Source organism: Setaria italica, chromosome IV (assembly GCF_000263155.2).
Source record: "Setaria italica strain Yugu1 chromosome IV, Setaria_italica_v2.0, whole genome shotgun sequence".
Classification (NCBI taxonomy): Eukaryota; Viridiplantae; Streptophyta; class Magnoliopsida; order Poales; family Poaceae; genus Setaria; species Setaria italica.
Window position 1 is genome coordinate 3683306 of NC_028453.1, and position 27026 is coordinate 3710331.

The 27026-nt window shown below is 42.8% G+C and overlaps 4 protein-coding genes across 4 annotated transcripts; 3 read left to right on the top strand and 1 right to left on the bottom strand.

The window, feature by feature from the left end:
• Positions 1–145: 145 nt before the first annotated feature.
• LOC101783758 (ADP-ribosylation factor 1-like) lies at positions 146–2868 on the bottom strand. The gene is made up of 3 exons (XM_022825894.1): positions 2794–2868; positions 378–497; positions 146–268 (listed from the first exon to the last, which is right to left on the bottom strand). The coding sequence occupies exons 1-3, from the start codon at positions 2866–2868 to the stop codon at positions 146–148; spliced, it is 318 nt and encodes a 105-aa protein (XP_022681629.1).
• Positions 2869–3620: 752 nt separating this feature from the next.
• On the top strand, positions 3621–19585 carry LOC101784172 (CHD3-type chromatin-remodeling factor PICKLE). The gene is made up of 31 exons (XM_004964609.3): positions 3621–4135; positions 5213–5347; positions 5451–5599; positions 5677–5838; positions 6346–6563; positions 6698–6793; positions 6877–7013; positions 7104–7319; positions 7445–7552; positions 8166–8216; positions 8975–9074; positions 9273–9415; positions 9496–9599; positions 10263–10401; positions 10490–10659; positions 10738–10804; positions 11174–11299; positions 12205–12305; positions 12693–12771; positions 13386–13577; positions 14863–15007; positions 15134–15236; positions 15649–15723; positions 16748–16809; positions 16893–16969; positions 17325–17455; positions 18153–18279; positions 18365–18502; positions 18630–18759; positions 18936–19000; positions 19090–19585. Exons 1-31 carry the CDS (start codon positions 3977–3979, stop codon positions 19375–19377), a joined length of 3993 nt encoding a protein of 1330 aa, XP_004964666.1. The 5' UTR covers positions 3621–3976; the 3' UTR covers positions 19378–19585.
• A 1670-nt stretch (positions 19586–21255) lies between these two features.
• On the top strand, positions 21256–24097 carry LOC101784573. The gene is made up of 8 exons (XM_004964610.3): positions 21256–21664; positions 22617–22700; positions 22843–22877; positions 22970–23081; positions 23204–23292; positions 23423–23531; positions 23616–23756; positions 23848–24097. Exons 1-8 carry the CDS (start codon positions 21413–21415, stop codon positions 23923–23925), a joined length of 900 nt encoding a protein of 299 aa, XP_004964667.1. The 5' UTR covers positions 21256–21412; the 3' UTR covers positions 23926–24097.
• A 1403-nt stretch (positions 24098–25500) lies between these two features.
• On the top strand, positions 25501–26609 carry LOC101784972. Its single transcript, XM_022825896.1, has 2 exons — positions 25501–25596; positions 25953–26609. The coding sequence occupies exons 1-2, from the start codon at positions 25501–25503 to the stop codon at positions 26607–26609; spliced, it is 753 nt and encodes a 250-aa protein (XP_022681631.1).
• The last annotated feature ends 417 nt before the right edge of the window (positions 26610–27026 follow it).

Here is a 27026-nt window from a genome sequence, read left to right on the forward strand (position 1 = left end):
GATTAAAAAGTCGATGAGTCCTCTGCTGTACCAACAAAACAGTACACAACTACATATATTACCAAGCAGAAGTACAGAAATACAACACTATGGCTACATCACACTTTGATGACTTATGGGGAGGAATATGTGATGATAGTATGTGTTACCAGTGATGCTGGCGAAGTGAGTGAAGTCCAAGCTTATCAATAATCTCAGCAGCGTTCATAGCATTCGGAAGATCTTGCTTGTTAGCAAACACAAGCAACACAGCATCACGTAATTCATCCTGCAATCAGTAACATAACGATATATTTTGAAGTACTTGTAACATAACAACAGATGTGAGCACACAACCACATACCAGTGAAAATATTCTCAATAGCACAGGTATTTACCTCATTCAGCATTCGGTGGAGCTCATCCCTGGCTTCAACAACACGATCCCTATCGTTGCTATCCACAACGAAGACGAGACCCTGTGTGTTCTGGAAGTAATGCCTCCACAGCGGCATGATCTGTTTTCAGGCAATGCGAAAAAAATCAAGACAGTTCGAAAAAAAGAATGACCAACAAACTTTGAAATCGAGGGCGGCGCCGATTCGGTAGGGAGATAGGGTGGGCCCGCCGCCGGCGCCGATGCGGGATGAAGACGGCACGAGGAGTCGTGGCCGTCGCCGACGTCGATTGTCACCGGCGCCGGCGCCGATGCAGGATGAAGATGGGGCGTGAAGTCTCCGGCGGCCCGGATGGATCTTGCGCTTGCGTGGATGAGGCCATCGGGCCTCTTCGCTTCAGCTTATTCAGCCGGCTTATCAGCCACCAAACAATATTTTCCTCTCACAACAAATCAGCCGTTTCGGCTTTTCAGCCGGCTTATAAGCTGAAGCGAACAGGCCCATCGTCGCCGCCCACCCACCGCGGAGGCACCCGCCGCCATCTCCCCAGTGCGCATGCGAGCGATTGGAAATGAAAAGACAAGGAGTGAAAGAAGATAAGGTTAATTAAGAAAGATGTGATATATTTCAAGAATGCTATTTTACATATTTCCAATCATATTCCTATACTATCCATACTACTCAAGCATACTCCCATATAGCTTAATAGTTTAGTAGTATACAATTAATCTTAACCATCGAATCCTTACATACAAGTCCTTTTCGAACAGTAGTATAAGATAGTATTGTGTACCGTAAAAGACCTTTTAGAGTTAGTAAATCAAATATACTAGAACTGTTGGCGATTTATAAAAGGAAACCATCGGGGAAAAAGGTGAGTCTTGTATATCTCTATATTTTAATACTAGAATGCATATTCGTAGTTAAAATTTTAGTTTTACTATATACATCATTAAATGTCGTGGAGCATGTTTGTTGCATATGTTATTGGCGAGATCATCCAATTCAGACGTTCTTCAGCTTATGCTTTGGTGGTTGGGATATTGTAGCCAGTTTGCCTTGACTTATGGGATGCCTTCTTTTACGGGTGTTTTTGTACAATCCTATCAAGCAAGTGTTGATTATTTGTTACAACTATTCTACCATGATTTGTCTTTAGAGCAAGGAATTCCCTTGTACAAAGGGAGAAACACCACATGTTCCGAGATGTGGATGATCTCTTCGCTATGGGGGGACTTTTGCTTTTTAAGGTCAATCTGATTATGACTTCAACGATAGTTAGAAGGACTAGGTTGCTGCTCTACACTCAAGATGCTTGGGGAATGGATGTCTACCTAGCTTCTCCGTGTGGCTACTTTTGCTCTTTAATAATTCAATCTAGTTGAATTTATATCGCAATGCTGCCAAGATGATATGTTAAAACTATTATGTTGTCCAAGTTTTTACTGTGATGTTCTCACTTTTATATGGAAAATATGTTACTGTGTACTATACGATTTTGGAACTTCGGTTCGTTTCTTAGGAAATGTTCGCCTACTGTTTCTTTTCATATCGATTTGTCGCTCTCATGACTTTTAGCCATAGTTAAATAGGAAGTTGTAAGAGCGTGTTCATCGGATTGAGAATCCACTTTTCCCGAGGAATCCCTTTGAAGACAAATATATCCACTTTTTTCCTTTTATGTCTTTCTCTTCTAATATGTGGGTCCCACATGTTAGTGGATCCAAACATCCCTCCCTCTCCTCTCATCTTCTTTATGCTAGTTTACAGGGGAAGGGGTTCACTTTTCTCAATACCCTAGAGATGGTTATGCTCAAGGTAAAGTAGGGGAAATATATGATTTCTTTAGTTAACAAATATTTTCTGATTTTTGAGATGCATTATGGGATCAAATCTTTGCAAACACTGAATACATCAAGAAAAAGAAGAGATTAATCTCGCAACAATTAAACTCATGAAGGGAAATTACATAAATGAAACATCATCGCACACTTGTGATTGGTTTTTGTCACCACAACTTTGCTTGCACAAGAGATGTTGTCCCTTGCTGGCATGGCTTGCCAATGCAACAACCTTTTGTTTGGTTCACGTTTCCATCCACGCAGGCCGCTCAGAGATCTTGTTTGGTTGCCCGTCTAGTGCTGAGCCAATCCGCTTTTTGCCTTACTACACGCTTGCCACGCACTTGACTGCATACCGCTCGAGTCTGTTCATGCGAAAATGCACAATCTTATGCATCTGGTGGCGAGCCTAACCGGGAGAGGCTTGATGCCTTTTGCACCGCGTGGACCAGATTCAAAGGTTGGTCCAACCAACCAAGCATGCCAAGGTTGCACCCCGCAGGCCACATAGGGCTGCAATCACGCCCAAAGCCAGCCTAGTTCTTGTTCTTTTAAGTAGTGTTCGTTATTAATACCTCTATTGGGCTTTCCATCTCATATCTTGTGCAGCCCTCCCGCCTCCTCCGCCCACAGCTCATGCGGAGCGTCATCTTGTCCCACACGACATCTCACACCCGCGACGACATAAATAGCCCCCCTTCGCTCCTCACCACTCCCCGAACCCACCAAACCCCAGGCCACTTGGAGACGGCGATCCTAGAGGTGGAGTGAGAGCTTGGTGGAGGCAGAGAGGGAGCAACGCTTGATAGAGGTAGAGAGGTCACTTGGAGGCGGCGGCTCTAGAGGTGGAGTGAGAGCTTGGCGGAGGAAGAGAACGATAGCGCTTGAATGAGGTAGAGCTTGGAGGCGGTGACCCTAGAGGTGAAGCGAGAGCTTGGTGGAGGCGAAGAGGGAGTAGTGTTGACGGAAGTGGAGAGGTGGATTAGTTGTTACTCTGTTTCAAGAAACTATTTACTAGGTGAGTTGATACTTTAGTTTTAAAGTTCTGTATAAATATTAGCATGTTATTGACATACAGATCTACAATTTTAAATCAGATCTGAATCTGTAACATTTGAGATATGCTCTGCAATTCAAATCTTGTCAACAATAAATATATCCAATCCAAAAGATATATTAATCTAGCTACAGAAATAAATACGGGCATGGCATCAATGATGACAAAGCACACCAGAAAACTTTAAAATTACAACAAAGTTTTTTTTCCAAACAAGTCCACGACACACGTGTGTCTTGCCTAGTCGATGCTGGATTTAATTATCTAACAAGTCCAGAAATTTTAGTATAGTAGAAGGTTCAGATCGCAAATCCGGCCTAGTCCCTGCTCTTCCTGGGCAGTGGCCGTTACCACTGCCACCCTCCCCCTCTCCTCTCTCGTGCAGAGGAGAGAGAGAGAGAGACCCCCTCGCCGCCCTCGCGCCTCCTCCGCCCACAGCTCACGCCGAGCGTCACCTCGTCGCTACTACCTTCCATTCTCGCCGCACTTTCCCCACACGGCACCTCACCCCTCCGCGGCGGTAGAAATAACCCCCCTCCACTCATCGCCGCTCCCCAAACCCACCAAACCCTAGCCCACTCGGAGGCGGCGGCGCTAGGGGTGGAGCGAGAGCTTGGCGGAGGCAGAGAGGGAGTTGCGCTGCTTTCTCGCCTGCTGGGTTTTGATCCCGTCGCGTGTCGAGCTGAGGAGGCAGCGCCACGATGAGCAGTCTCGTGGAGCGGCTGCGCGTGCGGTCGGAGAGGCGGCCGCTGTACACGCTTGACGAGTCCGACGACGACCTCCCGCCGCGCGGCGGGGCCGGGAAGGGGAAAGATCGGCAAAACGAAGCGCCTGCCGAGCGGATCGAGCGCGAGGATGCGGTATGGTCGCCCGGGGTTGCTTCTCTGTGTTTTTGCTGCGAATTTTGCTGAGGTGGTCTGGTAGCTATTTTTTTGGGGGAATTAGGGTTGTTATTGCTAGGATTTCTCGTCGGAGATTTGTGATTAGGTTGCTAGATGGCTAACTATTGCAAAGAGGGAGGGATCACTTCTGCAATTCCACGTGGAGTAGGGAATTGAGGTAGCCTGGCTGATGCTGGAATGTTTCAAGGATTATTTGCTTGGATGGCATGGTTGCTTGATGCCTTCTGGGGGTTGAATGGTGAAATTGGGCTTCCTCTCTCTGGCTTTTTTTTGGCAGAGTTTAGCTATGCCATGCTACAAGTTGGATAGTGTGACAAGATTAGGTCTACACAGTGGTGGAGCTGCACCTATGGCAAATAAGGCTGTAGCCAGTTGTAGCTCTAAAAGATCTATAAAACTTTGTTAAATTTGGAGATGAGTTCAAACAATTGTAGAAGCCTTAGACACTTGAATTCAGCCCTAGGTGTAATAAAACCTTACCTTCGCCTCTGGCTCAGCGTAAGTTAACTTTTTGAAATTTGTGGATTCTGTAGAGGACTTATGGATCTGTGGTCTAATTTTTGACGCATCTGGTTGGTACTGTGCTACCTGAATTCAAACTCAAATGGAAGTTCAGAGTTGACACATGTTGCTTAACTGTCTTGGTGTAACTGGATAAATACTACATTCTTCCATGTTGTGAGGGGTGTTTAGTAGTTTTCTGTACAATATGCGGTCTTGGTGTTCCATAAGCTCAAGCTTCAGTAAGGACTGTCCACGAAATCATCATAAGAGAGGACATGTTTGCTATTACTTTATTGTCATTTTACATCAAATACAGAACAGTAAGGCAACAGTCTTATTATTTTGAAATCTGAGATATGTTGTTCAAAAACTGAACCTTGTTGTGTCTGTATACTGGAGCTCTAAATGTTTATGATGCACTATCTTGAATTACCCCTCTAGTTCATGTGATTTTGTATTTTTTATATTGTTTCTTTTCAGTCTACATACACATGTAGTTTTTAGTTGGTTCATCCTTATTTTATATGGCAGAAAGAAGAGGCTTGCCAGCGATGCGGAAAAAGTGATAATCTTGTCCCTTGTTCAACATGCACGTATGCATTTCACAGAAAATGCTTGGTTCCTTGCTTAAACATTACATCTGATAAATGGAGCTGCCCGGAATGCGTATGTCTTTGCCTTCAGCATACACCTCTCTTTCAACTTGTGTATGATACTGTTGGAGTGTTGGTGTAAGTGTGTAACAATTCACCTTGTTTGCTGTCTTCAGGTAAGTCCGTTGACAGAGATGGAGAAGATTCTAGATTGCGAAATGCGGGATGCCTCTCGTGAAGATACCAGTTCCTCAGAGCCTGAATCAAAGAAGATCAGGCACTATCTTATAAAGTGGAAAGGATTATCACACATTCACTGCTCTTGGTAGTTACTTGCTCACTGCAGAATTGTTTTTCTCTGTACTCTTAAACTATTAATTATCGTCTCTCTTTTAAAACCAGGGTTTCAGAAAAAGAATATTTGGAAGCTGCCAAGATACACCCTCGATTGAAAACTAGGTTGAATAACTTCCGTAAGCAAATGGATTCCGTGGAGAAATCTGATGATGAATTTATTGCAATTAGACCGGAGTGGACAACTGTTGACAGGATCCTTTCTAGCAGGTATGCAGATAATTTAACAACAAACAAATTACATACATGGGTCTTAACTATTTTACCTTGTATGATGGATTGTTTGTACTAAAAACACAGATATGATTTCTTTAATATACGTAATGACTTATGTTGCTAGTGACTTCATATCCTGGCACTCCAGCTTTTCTTTGGTGAATTACTGAATAGCATATGCATGTAGAGTGTCAGGTAACTGGTCATGCATGTTGTTGTTGTCAATGCACACTCCATTTATATGGCTGCTATCACCTTCTGGTTCGGTGAACCAGTCAATCATGAAACTCGTGTGATACTCTGAAATTTAGTGATTGTACCTAATTACTCATGATACAATATACATCATAACTTCCACTTTAGCTTAGTGCTATTTTTCCATGTGGTGATGGTCTTGTCCGTTTAGATGCCCACTAACCATCTTCCCTTACATGTATCCATTAATTTCCATCTAGCAGAAGTTGTCTGGTATTGAGATTTTCGACATTGTTTTACGAACAGAAAAAGCTCCACAGGCGAGCAGGAGTACTATGTGAAATGGAAGGAACTTACATATGAGGAATGTACTTGGGAAAGTGAGTCTGACATCTCGGCGTTCCAACCTCAGATCGAACGCTTTAATGAGATCCAGTCCAGGCGCAAGAAATATGGTGACAAGGGAAAGGCTGTCTCTCGTGATCCACGCCATTTCAAGGAGAGCCCTCAATTTCTTTCTGGTGGTATGTGTTATGTATAAACAGGATGGTGCTATTAATTAACAAACTATTCCTGGATATTTAATTTTCAGTTGACTGTAAATCTTATGGATCTGTTTTTTTCCATGAATGCTAATATTTTTTGATGGTTATTGAAGGCACGCTACATCCCTATCAGCTTGAAGGGTTAAACTTCTTACGCTATTCGTGGCATCATAACAAGCGTGTAATCCTTGGTGATGAGATGGGTCTTGGTAAGAGATGCTTTATTGTGAGAACAAAGTTTTTATTGTTCAAATGCTGTTTTGGGATGTTAAGTAAATGATCAAAATCGCAGGGAAAACAATACAGAGTATTGCTTTTCTGGCTTCCCTGTTTGAAGACAAGTTTGGTCCGCATCTGGTTGTTGCCCCCCTTTCAACCCTGCGAAATTGGGAGCGTGAATTTGCAACTTGGGCACCTCAAATGAATGTTGTATGTAGATTGAACTGATTTGAGATTCATGTTGTTTGTAATTCAGACAGATTTATATCCTCAGTACATTTTTTCCCTTGTTTTGGACAGGTAATGTATTTTGGAGCTGCTGCATCTCGGGAAATTATTAAGAAGTATGAGTTTTACTACCCAAAAGAGAAAGCAAAGAAGCTTAAGAAAAAGAAATCATCTCCATCTAATGAAGAAAAGAAGCATTTGAGGATAAAATTTGATGTCTTGTTGACATCTTATGAGATGATCAACATGGACTCAGCTGTTCTAAAAAACATAGAATGGGAATGCTTGGTACTTCTATTTTTGCACATCCTCTCTCAGTATCATTTCTCTAGCAGAACTTTTGTCCAGCTGTGTCCATACATAGCATGTTTTAGGGTTTAGTTAACTTATTTCCAATCTGTATATTGTGTCAGGTTGTGGATGAGGGGCATCGGTTGAAAAACAAAGATTCCAAGTTGTTTGGTCAACTTAAAGAATATAACACCGTACATCGTGTGCTATTAACAGGAACCCCAGTTCAGGTAACTATTTTCATGTACATTATCATACCTAAGCTATACTGGAAATTATACATTTTAAAGTTTGCCTATACCTTCCTGTCTCTTTTTGAAGTATTCCTACTTTTTCTTTAGAAATTCAACAGTGTATTGTACCTTTTAGCTCTCCTTGTTGGCAATTTGTTGGTAGCTAAATTTGTGTTTTTACTTGCTGATTCCAGAATGGGGAGCGTTCAAGTAACATTTTTAACTATCTGCCTTGTGAGACATATAAGGACACAGCAATCTAAATAGTGTATGATTATTGAATCCACAATGAAATGCTTATGTGAAATAAGAAGCGTTACTTTTCTGCACATGTGCAATTTGGGATGCTAGTGATATATCACATGTCTGTGCACTGCAAATGAAGTATTTTGAGTTAGACAGCAGTTTGGCATGAGCCTTGATCGGTTGATCCAATACTAGGTTACATCATTTATTTCAGCTCCCACTTGTTAGCAATTCAATTCATTTGTTCATTTTCATCTTGAATTTTTTGGGCATATGGAGTTTCTTCTGTTTGTACTCTTGTCTGTTGATCCTGGCCATTTTGTTGTAATTGTTTAACTTGATGTTCTGGTTTTCTTCTTTTCAGAATAATCTTGATGAGCTTTTCATGCTTATGCACTTCCTTGAGGGTGAAAGTGTAAGATTTCCTGCTTCTTGGATGTTAAATGTCTTAATTTTATTTAGTTTATGGCACTCTGTAGTTTGTTAGTGGTGACCTTCCTTCTGCGGCCTCTGTGATCTTTTAAACTTTTAAGTAATGTTTCAATTGCAATGTTGTTGTTTACAGGCAATTTAGTATATTCTGATAGGTTATCATATTATTGAATTGCTTAACTAGGGCCTAGGATGGCAATGGTTGTCTGTGTAAACCACATCATGATTGCCTGTTCTAATGGATTGTCAGAGGGAGCTACTGTTATGATAATTGCTTGCCTACATTTTTAACTGTCAGATGGCTGGGTAAATAACTAAATATCATTAAGTAGCCTTGTGTAATATAACTCCCACAAATTGAAGTCTCTGCTGGAATTGATTTTCACGAATGTATATGTATTACTGGAGTACTTGTGAAAGCCATTTTTTGGCATTCACAGGCAAAATGGGATTAGATAAGGTTCAAGCTTGACTATGTACCACTTTCATTAATTCTTACTGGCACTATTTTGATTGGACCACTAAGTTTATTGGTCCCCAAACCATTTCTGCTTGGTAAAGCAGACATTGTGATGCATAACATGTCATGTACGCACAATGCATTGCGCGAACTTGGTCCTCTTGTGCAGCATTCCCCTCTCCTCAGCCCATGCCACATTAAATGTTTGATAGGACTGGAACACCTTTTCTCCTGAAATTACTTGTAGCCTGATGTGACATGCTTATGTCTGTACTCTGCAGTTTGGGAGTATAACTGAGCTCCAAGAGGAGTTCAAGGATATAAACCAAGACAAGCAAATTGAGAAGCTTCATGGAATGCTGAAGCCACATCTTCTTCGAAGTGCGAATCTACTTCAATTCAATGATTGTTTAATTGGCTGCCCCTGTTCAAAGGATTTCAAACTTATTGCTTGGGAAACTCGTATTATTGTCCATGAATACTGTAGTTAAACTTCCATCTATTGGTTTACTTTGCTGCAATCTAAATAGTACCTATCACCTTACTCATTTGCAACCTTGTTTTCTCTGGTACAAATAGGATTCAAGAAAGATGTTATGAAAGAACTTCCTCCAAAAAAGGAGTTGATCTTACGAGTTGAACTGACGAGCAAACAAAAGGAGTACTATAAGGCAATTCTCACCAAGAATTATGAAGTGTTAGCCCGTCGTAATGGTGGACAAGTAATAGCTTGCTTTGATTTTCATTTAATTGACTGTATCTGCCTTTACCGGATTTACAATTCTTTATTGTCTTGTTGCAGATATCCCTAATAAATGTTGTAATGGAGCTGCGCAAACTCTGTTGCCATGGATTCATGACGGATGAACCTGATTCTGAACCTGCCAATCCAGAAGAAGGTTTAAGGTGCACAAGCTTCTTGTTTATTAACTATATTCTATTTATTTCTCTATGTTTATTTAGTTTATCTTTGCTGTAGCTGCTATTTGTTTGGCCCGTGTAGTTTCATGTTGGTTTCCATTATATCCTTATCCTTATTAATGTGCTCATTTGGCTAGCTCCTGTTCTTTCACATACTTTTCTTGCTGGTGTATTATGAAGTATGATAACTGGGAACTGCCAGTGTATGTGTAGGGGTACTTGGTATCACTAACCTTTTAAACTTGCTTGACTCTGAAGACACCTTGCCGTATTGGAGTTTTCCATTGCCTCTCTCTCTGTGTCTTCTCATTGAATTTGCTCTAGAAAATTTGTCAATGGGAAATGCAAGCGAGTTTGTTTCCAGTTGTTTTTCTTGAGATTTGGCTGGGATAAACATATTGTTAATATAGTGCACATTTTTGTTCAAGTGTAGATCCATCTGATAGAATGCCTATATGATGCCATTTATCTCCTAATACATTTCTGAGTAATATCATTGGAATTTGTTTCGATGTTTAACTGATTAACTGACTTGGGTTTAGTCATCTTTCAAGCTTGAGTAAATCTATTGATTGGTATTTGTACTCCATACTTATTTTATCAGTTGTTACCATTATCTTGTTTCCTTGTTTTTTTTTGAATTTGTAGGAGGCTTTTAGATTCGTCAGGTAAGATGCAGCTGCTGGACAAGATGATGGTGAAACTAAAAGAGCAGGGCCATAGAGTTCTAATTTATTCACAGTTCCAACACATGTTGGACTTACTGGAGGATTATTTGAGTTACAGGGTACTTAACTATCATCCCACTTTGACTAGTGTTAGCTTTGCAGGCTAATGGATCTTATTCACTGTGCTATGAACGATACATGTTTCAGAAATGGAGCTATGAGCGTATTGATGGCAAGATAGGTGGTGCTGAAAGGCAGATACGAATAGATCGCTTCAATGCTCCGACTTCGACTCGTTTTTGCTTTCTTCTATCTACCAGAGCTGGTGGTCTGGGAATAAATTTGGCGACTGCAGATACTGTAATTATCTATGATAGGTAAAACAATCTCTTTGTTTAGACAAAAAACCATTAATACAATGAGCTTATTTTAACTTGTCACCTATGCATGTGCAGTGATTGGAACCCACATGCGGATTTGCAAGCTATGGCACGAGCTCATCGCTTGGGACAGACTAGCAAGGTATGTTTCCTTGCAGTTTTATTTGAATTCAAATGCAGTTTTTTCAATTACTTTCATGGTGTTTCTTATATTTTATGAGTGCGCCCTTTGGTGTTCAGCTGGAGCAGTATCACTGAGTGAGCTGCTCTTGCAGCGCTTTCTATGGATAACTAGCCTTGTCCTTGGGAGTGTGTTGGTTGCCCGTTTCTATTCTGTGGCGAGTCTGTGCTAGTCTCTAGTAGATGGGGTGTGTATATGGGGTGTCTGTGGTAGGCTTTGCCCTGCCCTTTGTACTTTTATTATTCTTCTTAATGAAATTATACGTAGCTCTCCTGCGTGTTTGGAAAAAGATTTCTTATATATAATCCTTTCATCTGTTTTTCTTTTCAGGTGATGATATACAGGCTTGTTAGCCGAGGCACAATTGAGGAGAGAATGATGCAGCTTACAAAGAAAAAGATGATATTGGAGCACTTAGTTGTTGGTCGACTCACAAAAGCTAATAATGTCAATCAGGTAATTGTGGTGACTGCATTTTAATGGTTAGTAGGAATTTTGCAAACCATCAACTTTGATCGATCTTTTGTGGCATGACCCATGTGAATTCTTGTTTATGGCATCAAAACTGAGTAATTGTTACTGGCATGGCATGAACCCAAATTCAGCATCTGTTACTATCATGTCCCTTTCTTTGCGCTACATTTTACAAGGTTTTAAACCTTCCACATGTTGCCAGAGTTGGTGAGTAATTAAGTCTCTGTAAATTTAGTTGTAGTTTCTCTTGATGTCAATAGAAGTTTATGATTGTTATGAGATTTTGTGGGTCTGGTAGCATGATTGAGGTAGATAAGTTTAGTTCCTCTAATGGTGCTATGCATTTATGATTCGGACCTGGTTTGTAGCTGTGGTACAATATGAGAGGTTGCTTAATTCTTTGTGGCTGATGCTAATTTAATAGCTCCAGTTGTTTGTTTCATATTCATAACCTTTGTAGGTGCGGTAGCTCAGATAATTTTAGGTTGCGTGATCTGATGGCGTAGGTTAAGGTGTTCCAAATTCGCCCTTAGCTGGTCAGCTGGGTACTTTTTGTTTGTTCTTACCGAAACAAGGTTTGTTGGTCTCTTTAAATTGAATTGCCCCTGACAACAAAATATAAAAAGATGCCATGAATATGGCGCCCAGGGTTTCAGGATCTTTTTCTCATAAATTTCCTGAACCTTGGCTAGTTGCCGGTCTAACTCTAACTCCCGTCTTAAGTATTTTTTTCTTCAAACTTTTAACAATTATCAACTTCTAGAACATGTAATTGGCATGTATAAACAGAACAAGTTAGCCCGATGTGCTATTCTGCTCCGCTTGTGAACCTCCATTATATTGATTTTTAGTACTAAATAATAAATATGCATCCTGACCTTTTTTAGGAGGAGCTAGATGATATTATACGCTATGGATCAAAGGAGCTTTTTGACGATGAGAATGATGAGTCTCGCCAAATTCATTATGATGATGCTGCAATTGAGAAGTAATTTTCTTCACCTTGGGAAGATATTTCATGCAACACCTTTTGTGATGTGAAGTTATTTAAATTATTCTCAAATTCACAAAATGATTTACAAAAATGTCCTGGAGCTTGGCAATTATTTTGATTATGTTTGGAAACCTAGAATATTCGTAATCATTGCAGTAAAGGGGCAGTTTATACTCTAAATCAATCATATACACAAGAACAACTGGAGAAGAACCATCAATTTTGTTTGTTTAATTTCATTTTCTTATGTATTCTCTATTTCACTGTATATGAAACACAGTTTTTCTGCCCCCAACTTTTAGCTCCTTTGTTATGACTTAAAACTTTAATGCTCTATGTTAGATGATTTTTTTCTTTTATATTTCTGCACTGGCCTCACAGGTTGTTAGATCGTAAGCAAGTTGATGATGAAGAATCTGTGGAAGATGATGAAGATGACGAATTCTTAAAAGGATTCAAGGTACTGTGGTCTTCTTTCATTACAAGCATAATGCTTGAGGAACTTCTTCTTTATTAAACTCTTTTGATATTCACTGTGGTTTGCCTTGCTTGTTCTTTTTCATGCTTATGTGCACATGATATTGGATGAAGTTTAGTGCACATCATCTCTATTTATGTTTGTCTGTGAGCTAGTGAGGTCTGAGTCAATGTTATTGGTATATTTCACCTTAATGCATTTTTCTATTGTTTAACAAACCACTACTGATATTTGATAGGATTAACCTATGTGTTAGATTTTTGTTGATGAATGAGATATTCTTGCATGTGCATTGCATGCATTCACATTTGAATTAGCTTGTTAGTTTTACCATTTTACGAGCCTTTCCATGATATACATTTGCGCAACTCTGGGAAAAGCACTCTCAAATAAGCAATGCTTCTGTGATCGTTCTTTGTTTCATTCACTAGCATGCTTATTCTAATATTCTTCCATGCGAAACATGGTATGCTAAAAATGCCAGATAATACAACTTGGTATGAGTATGACAACTCGTTCTTTCCACTTGCATTCCGATTATTTGGCATGTTCTAGCAAGCACCACATTTCTCATTTCATGTATTACTCCATGCCAGGTCGCGAACTTTGAATACATTGACGAGGCAAAGGCTCAGGCGGAAAAAGAGGAGGCACGCAGAAAGGCTGCAGCTGAAGCTGCAAACTCCGCAAGAGCAAACTATTGGGATGAACTATTGAAGGATAAATACGATGTACAGAAAGTTGAAGAACATACCGCTATGGGAAAAGGGAAAAGAAGCCGCAAACAGGTGTCACCTCTAAGCTTTATCATTATTAACCCAGTCCTTTTTTCCTTTTCCTTTATTTTCTGATCTGCATTCTTTGGTTTGAGGTTGGAAGAAGATGCAATTTTAGCTAGAGGGATTGAAATTTGCTAAGAACTTACAGTATTCACGGAAAAAACTTTTAAACACCATGCAGAAAATTTGTAATTGCAATTAAATATTAGGAGTTCATTGCCGCAAAGAGACGAGAGCACTTTGCTTATACGCCTGACTATGATGATTGGTGCGACTGATCATCTATTGATAATATATGTATCAAAGCCATATAATCTGAACATGAAGATACGCATGCATGCTGCTTTCTTGTTGCATTCTGTGGCCCTTAGTATGGCTGCTACTGTGCTACTCATGTGTGCCACCCAAACTGGACTTGGTTGGCCTGGCCCACATCCATAACTCTAATATTTCTACGCAACCAAATGTGCCAGCACCCCAAAGTAAACAGCTTCTTGGGCACCATGGGTTGACGGCAAGCCCCTCTTGCAGCTTTCAATCTTTGTATAATTTGTACAGAGATCCCAATGAGCACCATCATGTCGTAGTTGCTTTTAATTAAATCACATCATAATCCTCAGATTTTTTTCCTGCACAACACAGAAATCAGAATCAACACGGAGGTTCTTTTGTCTAAGCACATCTTTTGTATTTCCTTCCATTGAGAGGACCAAGAAAAAGATACAGCATGCTTTAAGAAAAGACCCTGTATGGTTTAGTGGCAGAAGCATTATACTGTGATTGTAGAATGTAATGATCCTCCCCCCCCCCCCCCCCCACCCTTATGGGATCGGGAACACTTATAAATTATCATGACTAAAGTTTGATGATCTCTGTTAATTTTAACGCTTTCTGAATGGAGCTGCAGTAATTTTGCATGAAAATAAGGCGAAAATACAAGGCCATTCTGTTTTTTATTTTTCTTGGTTTAATGGGATAGTACCATTAGTGCATTACCTCATAACTTAGGTGTGGGGTCTAGTCTCAATGTACTTTATCTTCTATTTGCCAAGGTAATGCTTTAAATTTAGTTTTGCATGACAAAAGGCAAAATATAGCCATGGCGTGTTGGATCTTTCTTGCTGTAACTGCACAGTATCATTAGTTTATTACCTTCTAATCAATCATGAGATCTATGAATGTACTGTTACGTTCTGTTTGCCAAGGTACTTTTAATTTGATTGAACGTTAGAGTGAGTATATGCATTTTCATTAATGGAAAAGACTGATCAGCTCTTTCTTCTCTGTGTTATAGATGGCTGCTGCTGATGAGGATGACATCCATGACTTAAGCTCTGAAGATGAGGATTACTCGTTTGAGGAGGATGTGTCAGATAATGACACAAGTTTGCAAGGAAATGTTTCTGGAAGGAGGGGCCAATATTCTAAAAGAAAATCACGTATGACAGTTATTGATGAGTACACTGTCACTGTGTCATTGCTACACAATGAATTTATTTATTCTATACTTGCTTCAAAAAATATACTATTTATTTTAAACACTATGGCAATACATCTTTCATTAGGTAATGTTGATTTGATTCCATTGATGGAGGGAGAAGGACGTACCTTGAGAGTTCTTGGATTCAACACTGCTCAACGAGCAATGTTCCTACAGACACTCAATAGGTTAGTTAATAGTTACTGATATGCCCCTGGAGCCTGTCTTGTGGGTGAGCGAATATCATGAACTTATAGTTTATGTGCAGATGTCGGCTTGTTATTTACATAGATTGATAGAGCAAGCACAGTAGCACACTTAAATTTCCTTTTATCTGTATCTCTTGCCCATGGATATTTTTCTCTCTCACAGGGTTCTTTTTTTGAAAATGGTTGCTTAATGGACATTTTTATCATTCGTTTCTATCATTCTGTGTCTGTCACAAAGTAGTTATTTCTTATCCAGTTTTTAAGCATCTAAAATATTTGTGCTTAGAGCCCTGTTGTATGCTTGGTATTCTCTAGTTGTACTATGAGACCATAATGAATGTGTACCATCTCATCTTTTGTGATCAGCAATTTATCCCACACAATATTGCAGATACGGTTTTCAGAACTATGACTGGAAAGAGTATCTTCCTCGTCTGAAAGGAAAAAGTGTTGAGGAAATTCAGAGGTATTTGAAACGTGCTCTCCATATTATGTGATCCCAAATATTTTGAGTTGAACACCAAATAGTGAGGATAAGGCATAGTTTTGTAACTTGAGTAGACATTATCTACAGCGTTTTACACTTTATTCATTAGCTCCTAGGCATATAGATAATGAACTTGAGTTTGTGCCTTGGTGAAGAAATCAGTAACCGGAAGTTCTAACTTCTTTTTCTTGAACACAAACTTCTGACTTGTAAGATTACACATATTGAGATGACCGTGGACTATTGGTAGTCAAGAGTAAGCAGGTGCACATATTGAGACGACGGTCAGATAGTGAGAGGATCATGTTTTATCAGCACATACACACCAGTATGCTTGGGCGGGATCATGTTTTATCAGTTATATTGCAAATCTGGATAGCTAGCACCCTTGTCTATGAGAACAGATGCGATATCATATCACCAAAGGACACCAATTAAGCCAATTGTCACCAAAGCCAGACTATGTCTGCTAGTAGCAAATTAAGCCAACAGTCACCAAATCCAGACTATCTCTGAAGTGCTAGTAGCTTAACCTCAGCTGGAGCATGATTGTGTGACATAGTGGTCTGCTTACTGTGCATTTCCTAGCAATTATCGCGGTACTGAGAAAACTGTCAGCCAATGATAGGTTGACAATTAATAAGCTTACTTAGTTGAAATTCGAGTAAGCTTGAAGCTGAAGTAACTCATATGAACACCGAACAGGTGCCAGGATGCTGTCCCTCTCATATGGCTCTAGCATTACTTTTTTCCTTGTAGAACCCACAAGAATACTCTATGGTTGAGCATGCACCTAATTGTCTACACCCAGTTATGTATAGGGTAGGTTTGTATAGTGCCTAAAGTTGAGACCTCTTATGTTATTACTAAATGGCTTTCCAGGTGAAACACTAGATCAGCCAATTTTTACAAGCACTAAGGCAATCCTTTTTTAGTCTGAAAACTGAATTCTTGCAATATCTTTCCTACAGTTTATTTACTTATTCTATAAATGTTCTTGCAGATATGCTGAACTTGTCATGGCCCATCTTGTTGAGGACATTAATGATTCAGACTATTTTTCAGGTAAATTTAGCTTAGTTCTGGCTACTATCACTTCTACTCCAGCTACATTCTTAGTTTCTTACCGTCCATATGAATGGATGCAGATGGTGTTCCAAAGGAAGGGATTCGTGTTGATGATGTGTTGGTCAGAATAGCAAATATATCCCTTATCGAGGAGAAGGTACGTGTGGCTTTCAGTTGGTATTGGCATCTTACCATGACTTAAAACATAAAAGAATCTTATGAGCACCCAAGGTGATGTTGCTTAATAGAAACGTGATTGTAAGGTGCTGTATACTTTTGCATGTAAAGTGCAACCAATGCTGAACTGAACTTCTGTATTTTACCTTAATTGAACTTCTGTATTTGAACTTTTGTTCTTTTGAAGTCAGGATGTTCTCTATCATAATTTGGAAGCATATTATTTGTACAATTTCATAGATCTTTGGACCTTATAGAATTTCATTGCTAACAGTACTTTGATCAGTTTGTGTCATCAATGAGACAACCTTTGATAGTCCTCGCTGTGGTTCCAGGTGGCTGCCATGGGACAAGGAAAAATTACAAACCTCTTTCCTAATTACTTGCTTTGTGAGTTCCAAGGCTTATCTGGTGGAAGAATATGGAAAGCAGAACATGATTTACTGTTACTAAAAGGGATACTAAAGTATGTATCTGTTGACATTTCACTTTGTTACAATAAGCTTTACAAAATCATCCCTTCATGTAACTACCTAAATTTTGTGGCTAGAATAGCTTAAAAGGTCAATGTTTATACTTTTCTTCAGTGCCAGCAGTTGCGGCCTTGCATTGACATGGCAGAGGGGTTTGGGTCACTTGCAGACCTGTGGGTTATCAGTTGTACAGCAGGCTGTATTTTTAATCTTTTGGTTGGGTCTGTATCATGCTTCTTGGTCAAGTTAGGGTTCCCCTAACAGGCATCCTCTCACACGCTTCCAGGTGGTGCCTAGGTGCCGCCTAGTCCCTAGTGCTTTTTGAGATATTGTGTCGGGGAATACTTGTTTAATTAAAACAATTCAGCTTAACTTGAATGGAAGTAAGCAAACTGAAGTATCAGGTACGACCCAGATGAGCTCCACAATTGATATCTAACTTCAATTTTATTATGACTCCATCTAGAGATTTTTACAATTGTAATTATGTAGATAACTTAATGAAAGCTGTTCTTTTAGAATGCTTAATGGAAGCTGCAGTGTTTTAAGGACTAAACTACAAATATTTGATCTGCGCGTTGAACACCTTTAATTGCTTTTGTATATTATAAGATCACTTTGCATGTTTTTTCCCTCATGGCTAGTTCATTCTTTACCCAATTGCTAATTGATTGGTTTTCCCTTCATTAGGCATGGATATGCAAGGTGGCAGTATATATCAGATGACAGAGATAATGGGCTTTTTGAGGCTGCACGACGAGAGCTGAATCTCCCTTCCATTAATGAAATAATGGGTCCTCAGTTAAATGTGGAAAATGTTAGTATGTGCTCACTGTCTTTTCTTCCTAATTTTTAAGTGACTGACTCATTGTGTCTCTTATATTTTTCAATTCTTTTTCCAGGGAAATCTGGAAGGCGCACAGGAAGCCCAGGTGAACTCAGCAGGTGCCCATTTCAAGGAGATCCAGAGAAAGATAGTTGAGTTCTTGAGAAAGAGATACCATATCCTGGAGAGATGCTTGGATCTGGAATATGCTGTGGTATGGTGCCAGGCTTTTTTCCCTCAACAGACATGCACCCAAACTCTCCTGGGAGCACACACTAGCTGTTCTTGTAGTATCTTTGTCGTGGGGCATTTGTTAAGGCATACTTGTGTTTTCTTGGCAGATAAAGTCAAATACTCCTGTTCCTGATGATATTGCTGAACAAGGTGTTCCAGCAGGTCATGCTCCAGCTGTTCGAGATATCAATGAATTGTTGGTGGAATTGCAAGAATTGCAAAATCTTGAGCCAATTCGTAAGTAGCCTCTGATTCCCTACATGTTCCTTCCCTTCATCTATGCAGAAAGTGACAGATAACATCCTCTTGTGCTGCCACTCGTCATTTTATTCATGTGCCATGCATGGCTGTTGTCCTATGTACTTTGAGATTTGCCCATTGTTTGTGGTGATAACTGGGATCCTCGTTTCCAGCTACCAATGAAGTAGCTCCTGATGGCACAGGTGGTCCATCAGAAGTTCCCCATCTTTACAATAAGGTGTGTAACGGAGCAGAGTTTACATTAGTCATGAGTGAACACATGGTTTCATTTCCTCAGTTTAACCCCTCTCTGTGTATGCCCTGCAGATGTGTGGCGTGCTTGAAGACAGCGGTGCTTCTGCGCTCAATTCGTTCTTCGGTGCCAAGTCGGCGTCTTCTAGTTTGGCCAGTAGCCTTCATCAGTTTGAAACTTTGTGCGAGGGTGTTGTTCAGGCCCTGCAACCCCAACAGAACGGTACCGCCAGTGCCATCAAAGAGGAAGCAGTAGATGCCAACTCCAAAGAAGCTGCTGCGCCCCCGCAAGATTCAGGCCCTGCGGCAGCGAATGGTGAACCTCCGGCTGCCAAGACAGAGGCGATGGAAATCGACGGCTGATGCCAGAGTGATAGGAAAGGGAATCCCGTTAATTTACTTTGACTGGTGGTCAGAATCTACCATATATTGTAACATCAAGTAAAGCAACCCCAGACATGAGACATCATCGCAAACCTTTACTGCTAATGCGTGCCGGCGAACCGTTCTGATAGTGCTAAGTTACCCGGTTTCGTTTGCCTTCGTTGTATGTTTTTCACTTTTTACACAAGCCATTTCTGTCATTTCGTGATGCCATGCTCTAGTCAGGAACTCAGGATGTATGCCTGCATGTCTCGATCGGTGGACGGGGTCCCAAGAGAACGTGTGGCCAAGTCTTTCAGGCGCCCGAACGCGCGCTCGAGCGGACGCCTATGCGAATGTGCGATTCGTCAGATGAGGCCGAGGCCTTGGACGTCCTCTACCAGGCCGTGCCAGCCCACGGGCTGCATAAACGGCCCAGGCCCAGGCCCACGGGCCCATTTGTGCTGGGCTAGCCCGTAAAGCACGGCCGGCTTCGGATCATCACGAGGCATGGTGGGCCCTCATGGCCTGCTCTTGTGTGCCACTGCGGTCGCCGTCTCCTCCTGCTGGGCAGGCTGCCTATTTGTGCTGCCGTCGTCTCCTCCTGCTGGACAAGCTGGCTATGCCGTCGCTTGCCTGCTTCTGCGCGCTGCCACCGTTGCCTCCACCAGGTACTTGCTAGTTGCCACCGCTTGCTTGCTCATCGACGCATGGCAGGCCGTCATGGCCTGCTCTTGTGTGCCACTGCGGTTGCCGTCTCCTGCTGCTGGGCAAGCTGCCTATTTGTGCCGCCACCGTCTCCTCCTGCTGGACAAGCTGCCTATTCGTGCTGCCGCTTTGCCTGCTTTTGCGCGCTGCCACCATCGCCTCCACCAGGTACTCGCCAGTTGCCACCGCTTGCTTGCTCATCGTCACAGATGGAAGGGAGTGCGCCACCGCGCCGGCCACCGGGAGGTGGCTCCGCTAACGCCTTTTGGCCAATCTCTAGGCTCGCAGCTCGCCTCCGCTAGGGGAGGGAGGTGGCGGCTTGGTGGAGTGGGAGTAGGAGGGGAGCGGAGCCAGCAGTGGAGGAGAGGAGGGGGTAGCGGTGCCGGCGGGAGAGGGAGGCGACGGCTCAGTGGGGTGGTAGTGGGAGGGGAGCAGAGCGGGTAGTGGAGGAGAGGAGGGGGTAGCGACGTCGGCGGCGGAGGGGAGGAGAGGTGGAGCGACGCCGGTGGCGGAAGGGAGGAGGAGGGGGGGGCGACGGAGGGGAGGGGAGGTGGAGCGACGCCGGTGGCGAAAGGGAGGGGGGGGGGGCCACCGTGGAGGGGAGGAGAGGTGAAGCGGTGGCCCCAGCCTACTCCCTGCGCGTCGGCGTCGCCCGCTCGCCCCTCGCCATGGCAGCCACCAAGCTTGCCGTTGTCGAAGGGATGCCGTAGGGGAGGCGGATCCTGGAGCTTGGAGGGGAGGTGGCCGCCGGAGGCCGTAGGGGAGGCGGGGAGATGGAGGTCAGAGAGGAAGGGGAGGATGGAGGGGAGGCGGAGGGTTGGAGGGGAAGGGAGGTCCGGACTTGGGAGGATGGCAGGGGAACCGGGGAGGCGTTCCTGTGGGTGGAATTTTGAGACTGGATGAGCATAGCTGGATAAGATTGAAGAGGTGAGTGTAAACTTTGAAGGAGTTAGCGGACCATCTCGAGGTGGCCTCTGTAAATCGGGTCGGGCCGGCCGCCTATCATGCCAGGTGGCGGCCCACACCTGGCACGAGCTATCGGGCTGGACTAGCATGAGCCCGAAGAACTTCGTGCTGGGCCGGGCTAGGTTCGGGGAAAAAGGCTCCATGCCGGGCTAACAGCCGCGGGCTGCCTGGACCCGCTGCCTGGACATCTGTAATATCATCATTGGTAATACTTCGTTGGTTTGATCGTCCCGTCCTCGACCATGGTATCCACCGCAGTAGTCTCCGTCGACTTGCGGTAGGTGAGGAGGGCAAAGCACCGCACCACCAGAGCGCGCGCGCGCGAGCCTTGGCCCGTTGGCCGCAGGTCGGCGCCACAGCAATGGAAGGAGAAGCGGTGGGGAACCGCGGGCGCCAGCTGCCGTGGCGCCGCACGGTGGCCGTGCAGGCCGCGCTGTGCCTCGCGCTCTACGCGGCCTTCAGCATCGGCGAGCCGCAGCTCTTCCCGCGGGGCGGAGAAGGGGGCGGGGTGGACGCGCTGGGGCAGGGCGCGCGCGGCGGAGGCGGCGTCGCCTTCCTCAGCGTCGCCGGCGGCGCGCGGGCGACCGCCGACCAGGCCAGGCTGCTGAGGCAGGTGCGCGCGATTCTTACTCCCTCTCCACGATCCGATGACCCTGCCGTCTGTTTCGGCTCGCTGTGTTCTTCGTGCTCGTGCAGGATATCTTCCGCCTTGTGGCGAATTGGCATTGCCGCATTGCATTCCTTCGTTTAGCGCTGCAATTTGTTTTCACGGTAAATTGGATCACTACCGAGTAAATCGCGTGAGTACGGTAATCTAAAGTTCGAAACACTGCATTCCTTCGTTTAGCGCTGCATTTTTTTAACACGATAAATTGGATCACTGCCGATTAGATCGCCCATCTGATGTGCCCGTGAGTATGGTAATTCAAGTTTGAGACATTAGGAAATGTTGTTGAGTCGTGGTTTGTTGGACCAATGGAAGTCATTCAGAGTGAAAGATGTCATCGTTGATTTCCTGTATTTATTTCCTTGCGCGTTTATGTGAGCATGCTCTCGTGCTCCTAACCGGGCGATGCTTTCGAACTGATTCACGCAATGGGTGATGATGACTTGCACATTTGCAGATCTAAGACTGCTATTACTCTATAGAGTCTTGGCATTGGACGTACCTGGGATGACGGCACATGCAGCATGCTCCTCTTTTGATGAGGCACATGTGCCAATGTGCTTCCTGACTGACCATGTCTTTTCTGAATTGTGGTGTTGTATTCTATTCTTACATCACTTTATGGACTGGTTAATGCCACAGCGTGGTGTTTGTTTGTTCATATAATTAAGTGAAGTTGGTGAGTGGTTCAGTCTGCTTTGCCACTCCCCCGCTCTGGCATATTTTGCTGTTGATGTCGAATTAATCGGCGTGAAACTTCTATGTACTTCATGTCCCTCAGAACTGTTTTGTTGTCTGTGGTTACATTGATTGACAATTATGCTGATTCTGTTCGCTGGAGAAATTGCACAGAAGTATGCATATCTGATCTAGATTTTCTATCCTTTTTTTTATAAAGATGGAGGCTGTTGCAAAGGTTTATGAGGTCAAGTTTGTGCTGGATATTGCTCAATCTAGAGAGAATGACCCACTTTGGCAAAATGTAAGTAACTAACTTGCGCTAATGAGTAATGAGATTGGAGTTATGTCTAATGTATTTCATCATCCACTGCCAATATGCCAGTAAAGGATTTTTTTTGTAATTGAACGAAACATTAAGTTGTTGTTTCCTTTTTCCCTTTCAGGGTTCCATGTACTTCCAAGCTCTGAATATCCCCTGGTAAGCTAGTTGCCCCTACATTTACAGCCACTTTTAATAAATTCAGCTCTATAGTGTACGATTATGAGACCGGACACATTGCTTTCCTTCAGGTATTCCACCACGTCATCACATGGGCGGATACTTGGTAACTTTTTGAAGAAAGTGAGTATGTCACACGATCAGGTTCTAGATGTCATTGCTCTGGACACTGGGGTTCTGCAGGTATTACATCTTGAGCAACTTTGAGTTTTGGCATCAGCCTGTGTGATCATCAGCAGTACAGCATGTTAGATATGCTAAATTTTATGGATTCTTAGACTCTGATTTGCCATTCATTTTACAAGGAACCTCTACATGATGGAAAAATAAGCACTTCGTATAGGGAACAAACTAAATGGTTGGAGCGATCACTGGCGCTCACCAGTGGTAATTGGTAAGTGTTTACTACCAGTTACCCCTGTTCATTAAGCATGTCTTTGTAAGATCACCGGAGAAATAAATATTTCAGTGTGTTGAGCTATTGTTTGTAATCATAACATCTCACATTCTTTTTGTTAAGACAGGAAAGTAGTTGTTGGATATGATCCATTAGTTGTTTGCAATGAGGCAGAAGCACCAGAAATAATGAAATTCTACGAACCATTTCAGCGTATTTTTGCAAAATATGAAGTGGTAAATTTGGTTCTCTTTGTTGATGGGAGTTCTATTTTTTCAAATCAATGATTGCTATAACTTAACACTCTCTATATGATACAGGACGCATACATTAGCACGGGTGGGTTTTGTGGATACTTCCACCGTGACAATTCAATGTTGCACATTGGACATCCCAGACCTGGTGGTGACCATACAACGGTAGATGGTTTCTTCTTGCACAGGGTTACACCCCTAGAGATGGTGAGTTTATGGTTCTATGCTAACAGTTGCCGCCAATATCAATACGAAACATTTGAATCTCGATGTAACTTCCACTTGGCAAATGTGGCAGGAGTCGGTGTTGATAAATGTAGAAGGCAAGGTGGTTCAGAGATCTGTTGCCCACCAGCATGGGACGGGAGCCATGTGATCAAAACTCGCAACTTTCAGTCTCTGTTCCGTTCCGTCGTAGCGCAGAACGGAGGCCACGTAAAGCCATATGGGATTCATTCAGTTTTGAAACTGTACTGGGATGCACGACACATTTCTTTTGTTTGCCTATTTCAACATATATTTGGCTTTTGCAAGCAATTTTTAGCAAATCCTTATCACTTGCAGACAAACAGGGTTAACTGTCGGATGCAGAGTGCTGCCCGACTATCCTAGAGCTTGTCAGTATCGTTCAGTATCAAAGATCTAGTTCCTAGTAGTTCCCTGCGTCCCCGAGACCCCGATGATGTATCGATGTACAAGCACGAGCAGCTCATGCTCCTCGCCTGCGTCTCTCTCCCCGGCGTTCCGCTTAGCCGCCGGAGGTGCGTGCGCTGACGCGGTGTGAGTGTGACGCCTTGTCTCCCTGTTGGGCGAGCAGTATTCAGGACCTTTTCTAGTAAACTAGAAGTGGTTTAGACTCTTCGTTAAATCAAAGCCATTGGGATGTTTACTTGGTTAGTTCGACGGAGGCATGTTGTTATTGGTACGAATTTTGAATTATAGCCCCTCAAGAAAGTAAAAGCAATTTTTATGGTAACCAGTATCAAACTCCACTGTAGGTTCATCTCGTTTGAAAAAAAAATTTAAAATGATAAATTTGTTCAGAGCATATCAAACAGTTTTAAAAAGATTTAAAAATACGAAGATATGTAGATGCATCCGTGTTCTATAAACACGTAAAACCTTAAGTCCAAATTTAATAATTTTGAAAAGATACAAAAGAGACAATTTCACACATCTAAATATATGTCTTTTTTGCATCTTTTTATGGAAAAGAATTAAAACTTGAGAGTTTGCGCATGCATAGAACATGGATGCATTTACATTTGTGGAAAGTTTCAAATTATTTAAAATTCGTCTGATATGTTCTTATAATGAATATTCATCGTTTTGAATATTTTAAGCTTTCACTGTAGTACCTGCCGCTATGGAGAATATACATAGTGCGTTAAGTCAAAATAACGAGTACTTTTATCGTACGATCGTTAGAAGTTATTTTTTTAATCATCGACAAAAATTATTAAAAAATATCAGTAAAATAAATAGAATTATTTAATTAGACTATGAAGATGCAACATGAAAAAATAGAAACATCTAAAATATTTTTTTTGCAACATTTCAAAATAGTTGTTGAAACTTCTTATCACATGTCTAACATCCTGAAAATAACCACCTCAATATCACATATTAATTGAAATCCATTGCAACATCACACTACACCTATTGCAACAAAAGTATACAAAAGAAATCTCACGACAACATCCGTCCTTAAGGTTGAAGGGTCTCCCCTACTGTAACATCATCACGTGTCTATCGCAACAAAATTAGTGTCAAAACTTTCCACCGCAACATGATCTCTAGGTTGTGGTGTCCAATTTTTGGTTGGGGCATCCGACCTCCTGACCTAAGCATTACCGCGAAATAATTTATAGTTTAGAAAAGGGTGAGTAATTAAAAGAAGAAGAAAAAAGAAAAGGGGTATAACCCTTACGGCTTTACCCCTCACCCGTTGATGGCCGGCGCCGGCTGGTCCTCCCTCCCCGCCGATCTCCTCAAAGAGGTCTCCGGCCGGCTTTCCTCCGACGCCGACCACCTCCACATCCACCAGGTCTGCACCCACTGGTGAGCTCCACCTCTCCCCCAGCCGCGTTGCGCCCATGGGTCGTTACCGGCCGCGTGGGTCGGACCCGATTGGAACCAATCGGCGAGTACTCCCTCCGCCTCCCTCGTGGCGACGGACGGAGATTGGAACTCGGTGCTCCACCGGCAGGCCTCCCCTACTGCTGCGGCGCGTCCCGGGGTTGGCTGGCCCTGGTGGACGATGGCCAATCCCCAACGCGGCTCGTGCTCTGGGAGCCCCTCTCCAGCACCGAGATCTCCCTCCAGTGTTTGAGTCCCCTCACCCGAATCTTCATCTCCGATGATCCACTCACATCGTCGGACTGGATTGCTATCGCTGCTCAGATAAAAGGAGAAATAGGGCGGAAGACTCTCTTCTGGCGCCCTGGAGATGCCACCTGGACCATGATGAACGAGCGAGGCACATGCGAGATCGACACCGTCGCGTTCCATGGAGGGAAAGCATACTACATCGATATCCAGCAGAACATTGTTATCTGCGATCTCAACACCGGATCTGATCCTTCTCCCAGGTGCGCTCCAATCTTCTTCGCTTGCTCCGTAGTGAACAAGCTCTGCAGGTGTCCCAGGCTTCACCCCGTGTGTGGGGTCCACCTGGCCGTGTGCAATGGCGAGCTGCTGCTTGTGGTGTTGTACTACTGGGGAAGCCATCCGTCGCCAGCTGAAGCCTACAAACCAGTTTGGACGCCTAACCAGCGCTTGGAGCTCCATGAGAGGGTGAGAGACCTTGGTGACCACTCACTGTTTGTGGGCAGAGGCGACACCTTTGCCCTCTCTGCAAAGGAGTTTCCTGTGATCAAGAGGAATTGCATCTACTATGCGGGTATAGCTTGCAACAAACCATATTGGGTATCTGTGTTCCATTTGGAATCTGATGTTGTGGAAGAAATTCCGTACATGGAGAAGCTCAAGGAAGGCAGAACCAACCGGACGCCATATGCCTGGTTTCGTCCTAGAAAACCCTTCCTTAAGCAGTCTTGAAGGTCGTCTTCATGAATAAGCTGTTTGTTTAGGGCTTGTTTAGAATGTGGGAATTTCATAATAGTCTTTAGAATGCATTAAGCTCCCTATGAAATTCCTTCAGTTCTGATACTCATCAGAATCTGCATATTTTTTGGCACACTTAATATCCACTGTTAATTTCCTACATTCTGGGAGTAGAGAACATGGCCCTTCTGTTGCTTTAGGTTTGACAGTTATACCGAACAAAGTAGATAGTAGATTCAATATGGCAGTTATAGCATAAACTAAAAACTGTTTGTATTAACTGTATGGCAAAGCTAGTCTCACTCCCCCCCAGTATCAATATGGAACATTTGAATTTCCATGTAACTTCCATTTGGCAAATGTGGCAGGAGTCTGTTGACAAACGTAGAAGGCAAAGGTGGCTCAGAGATC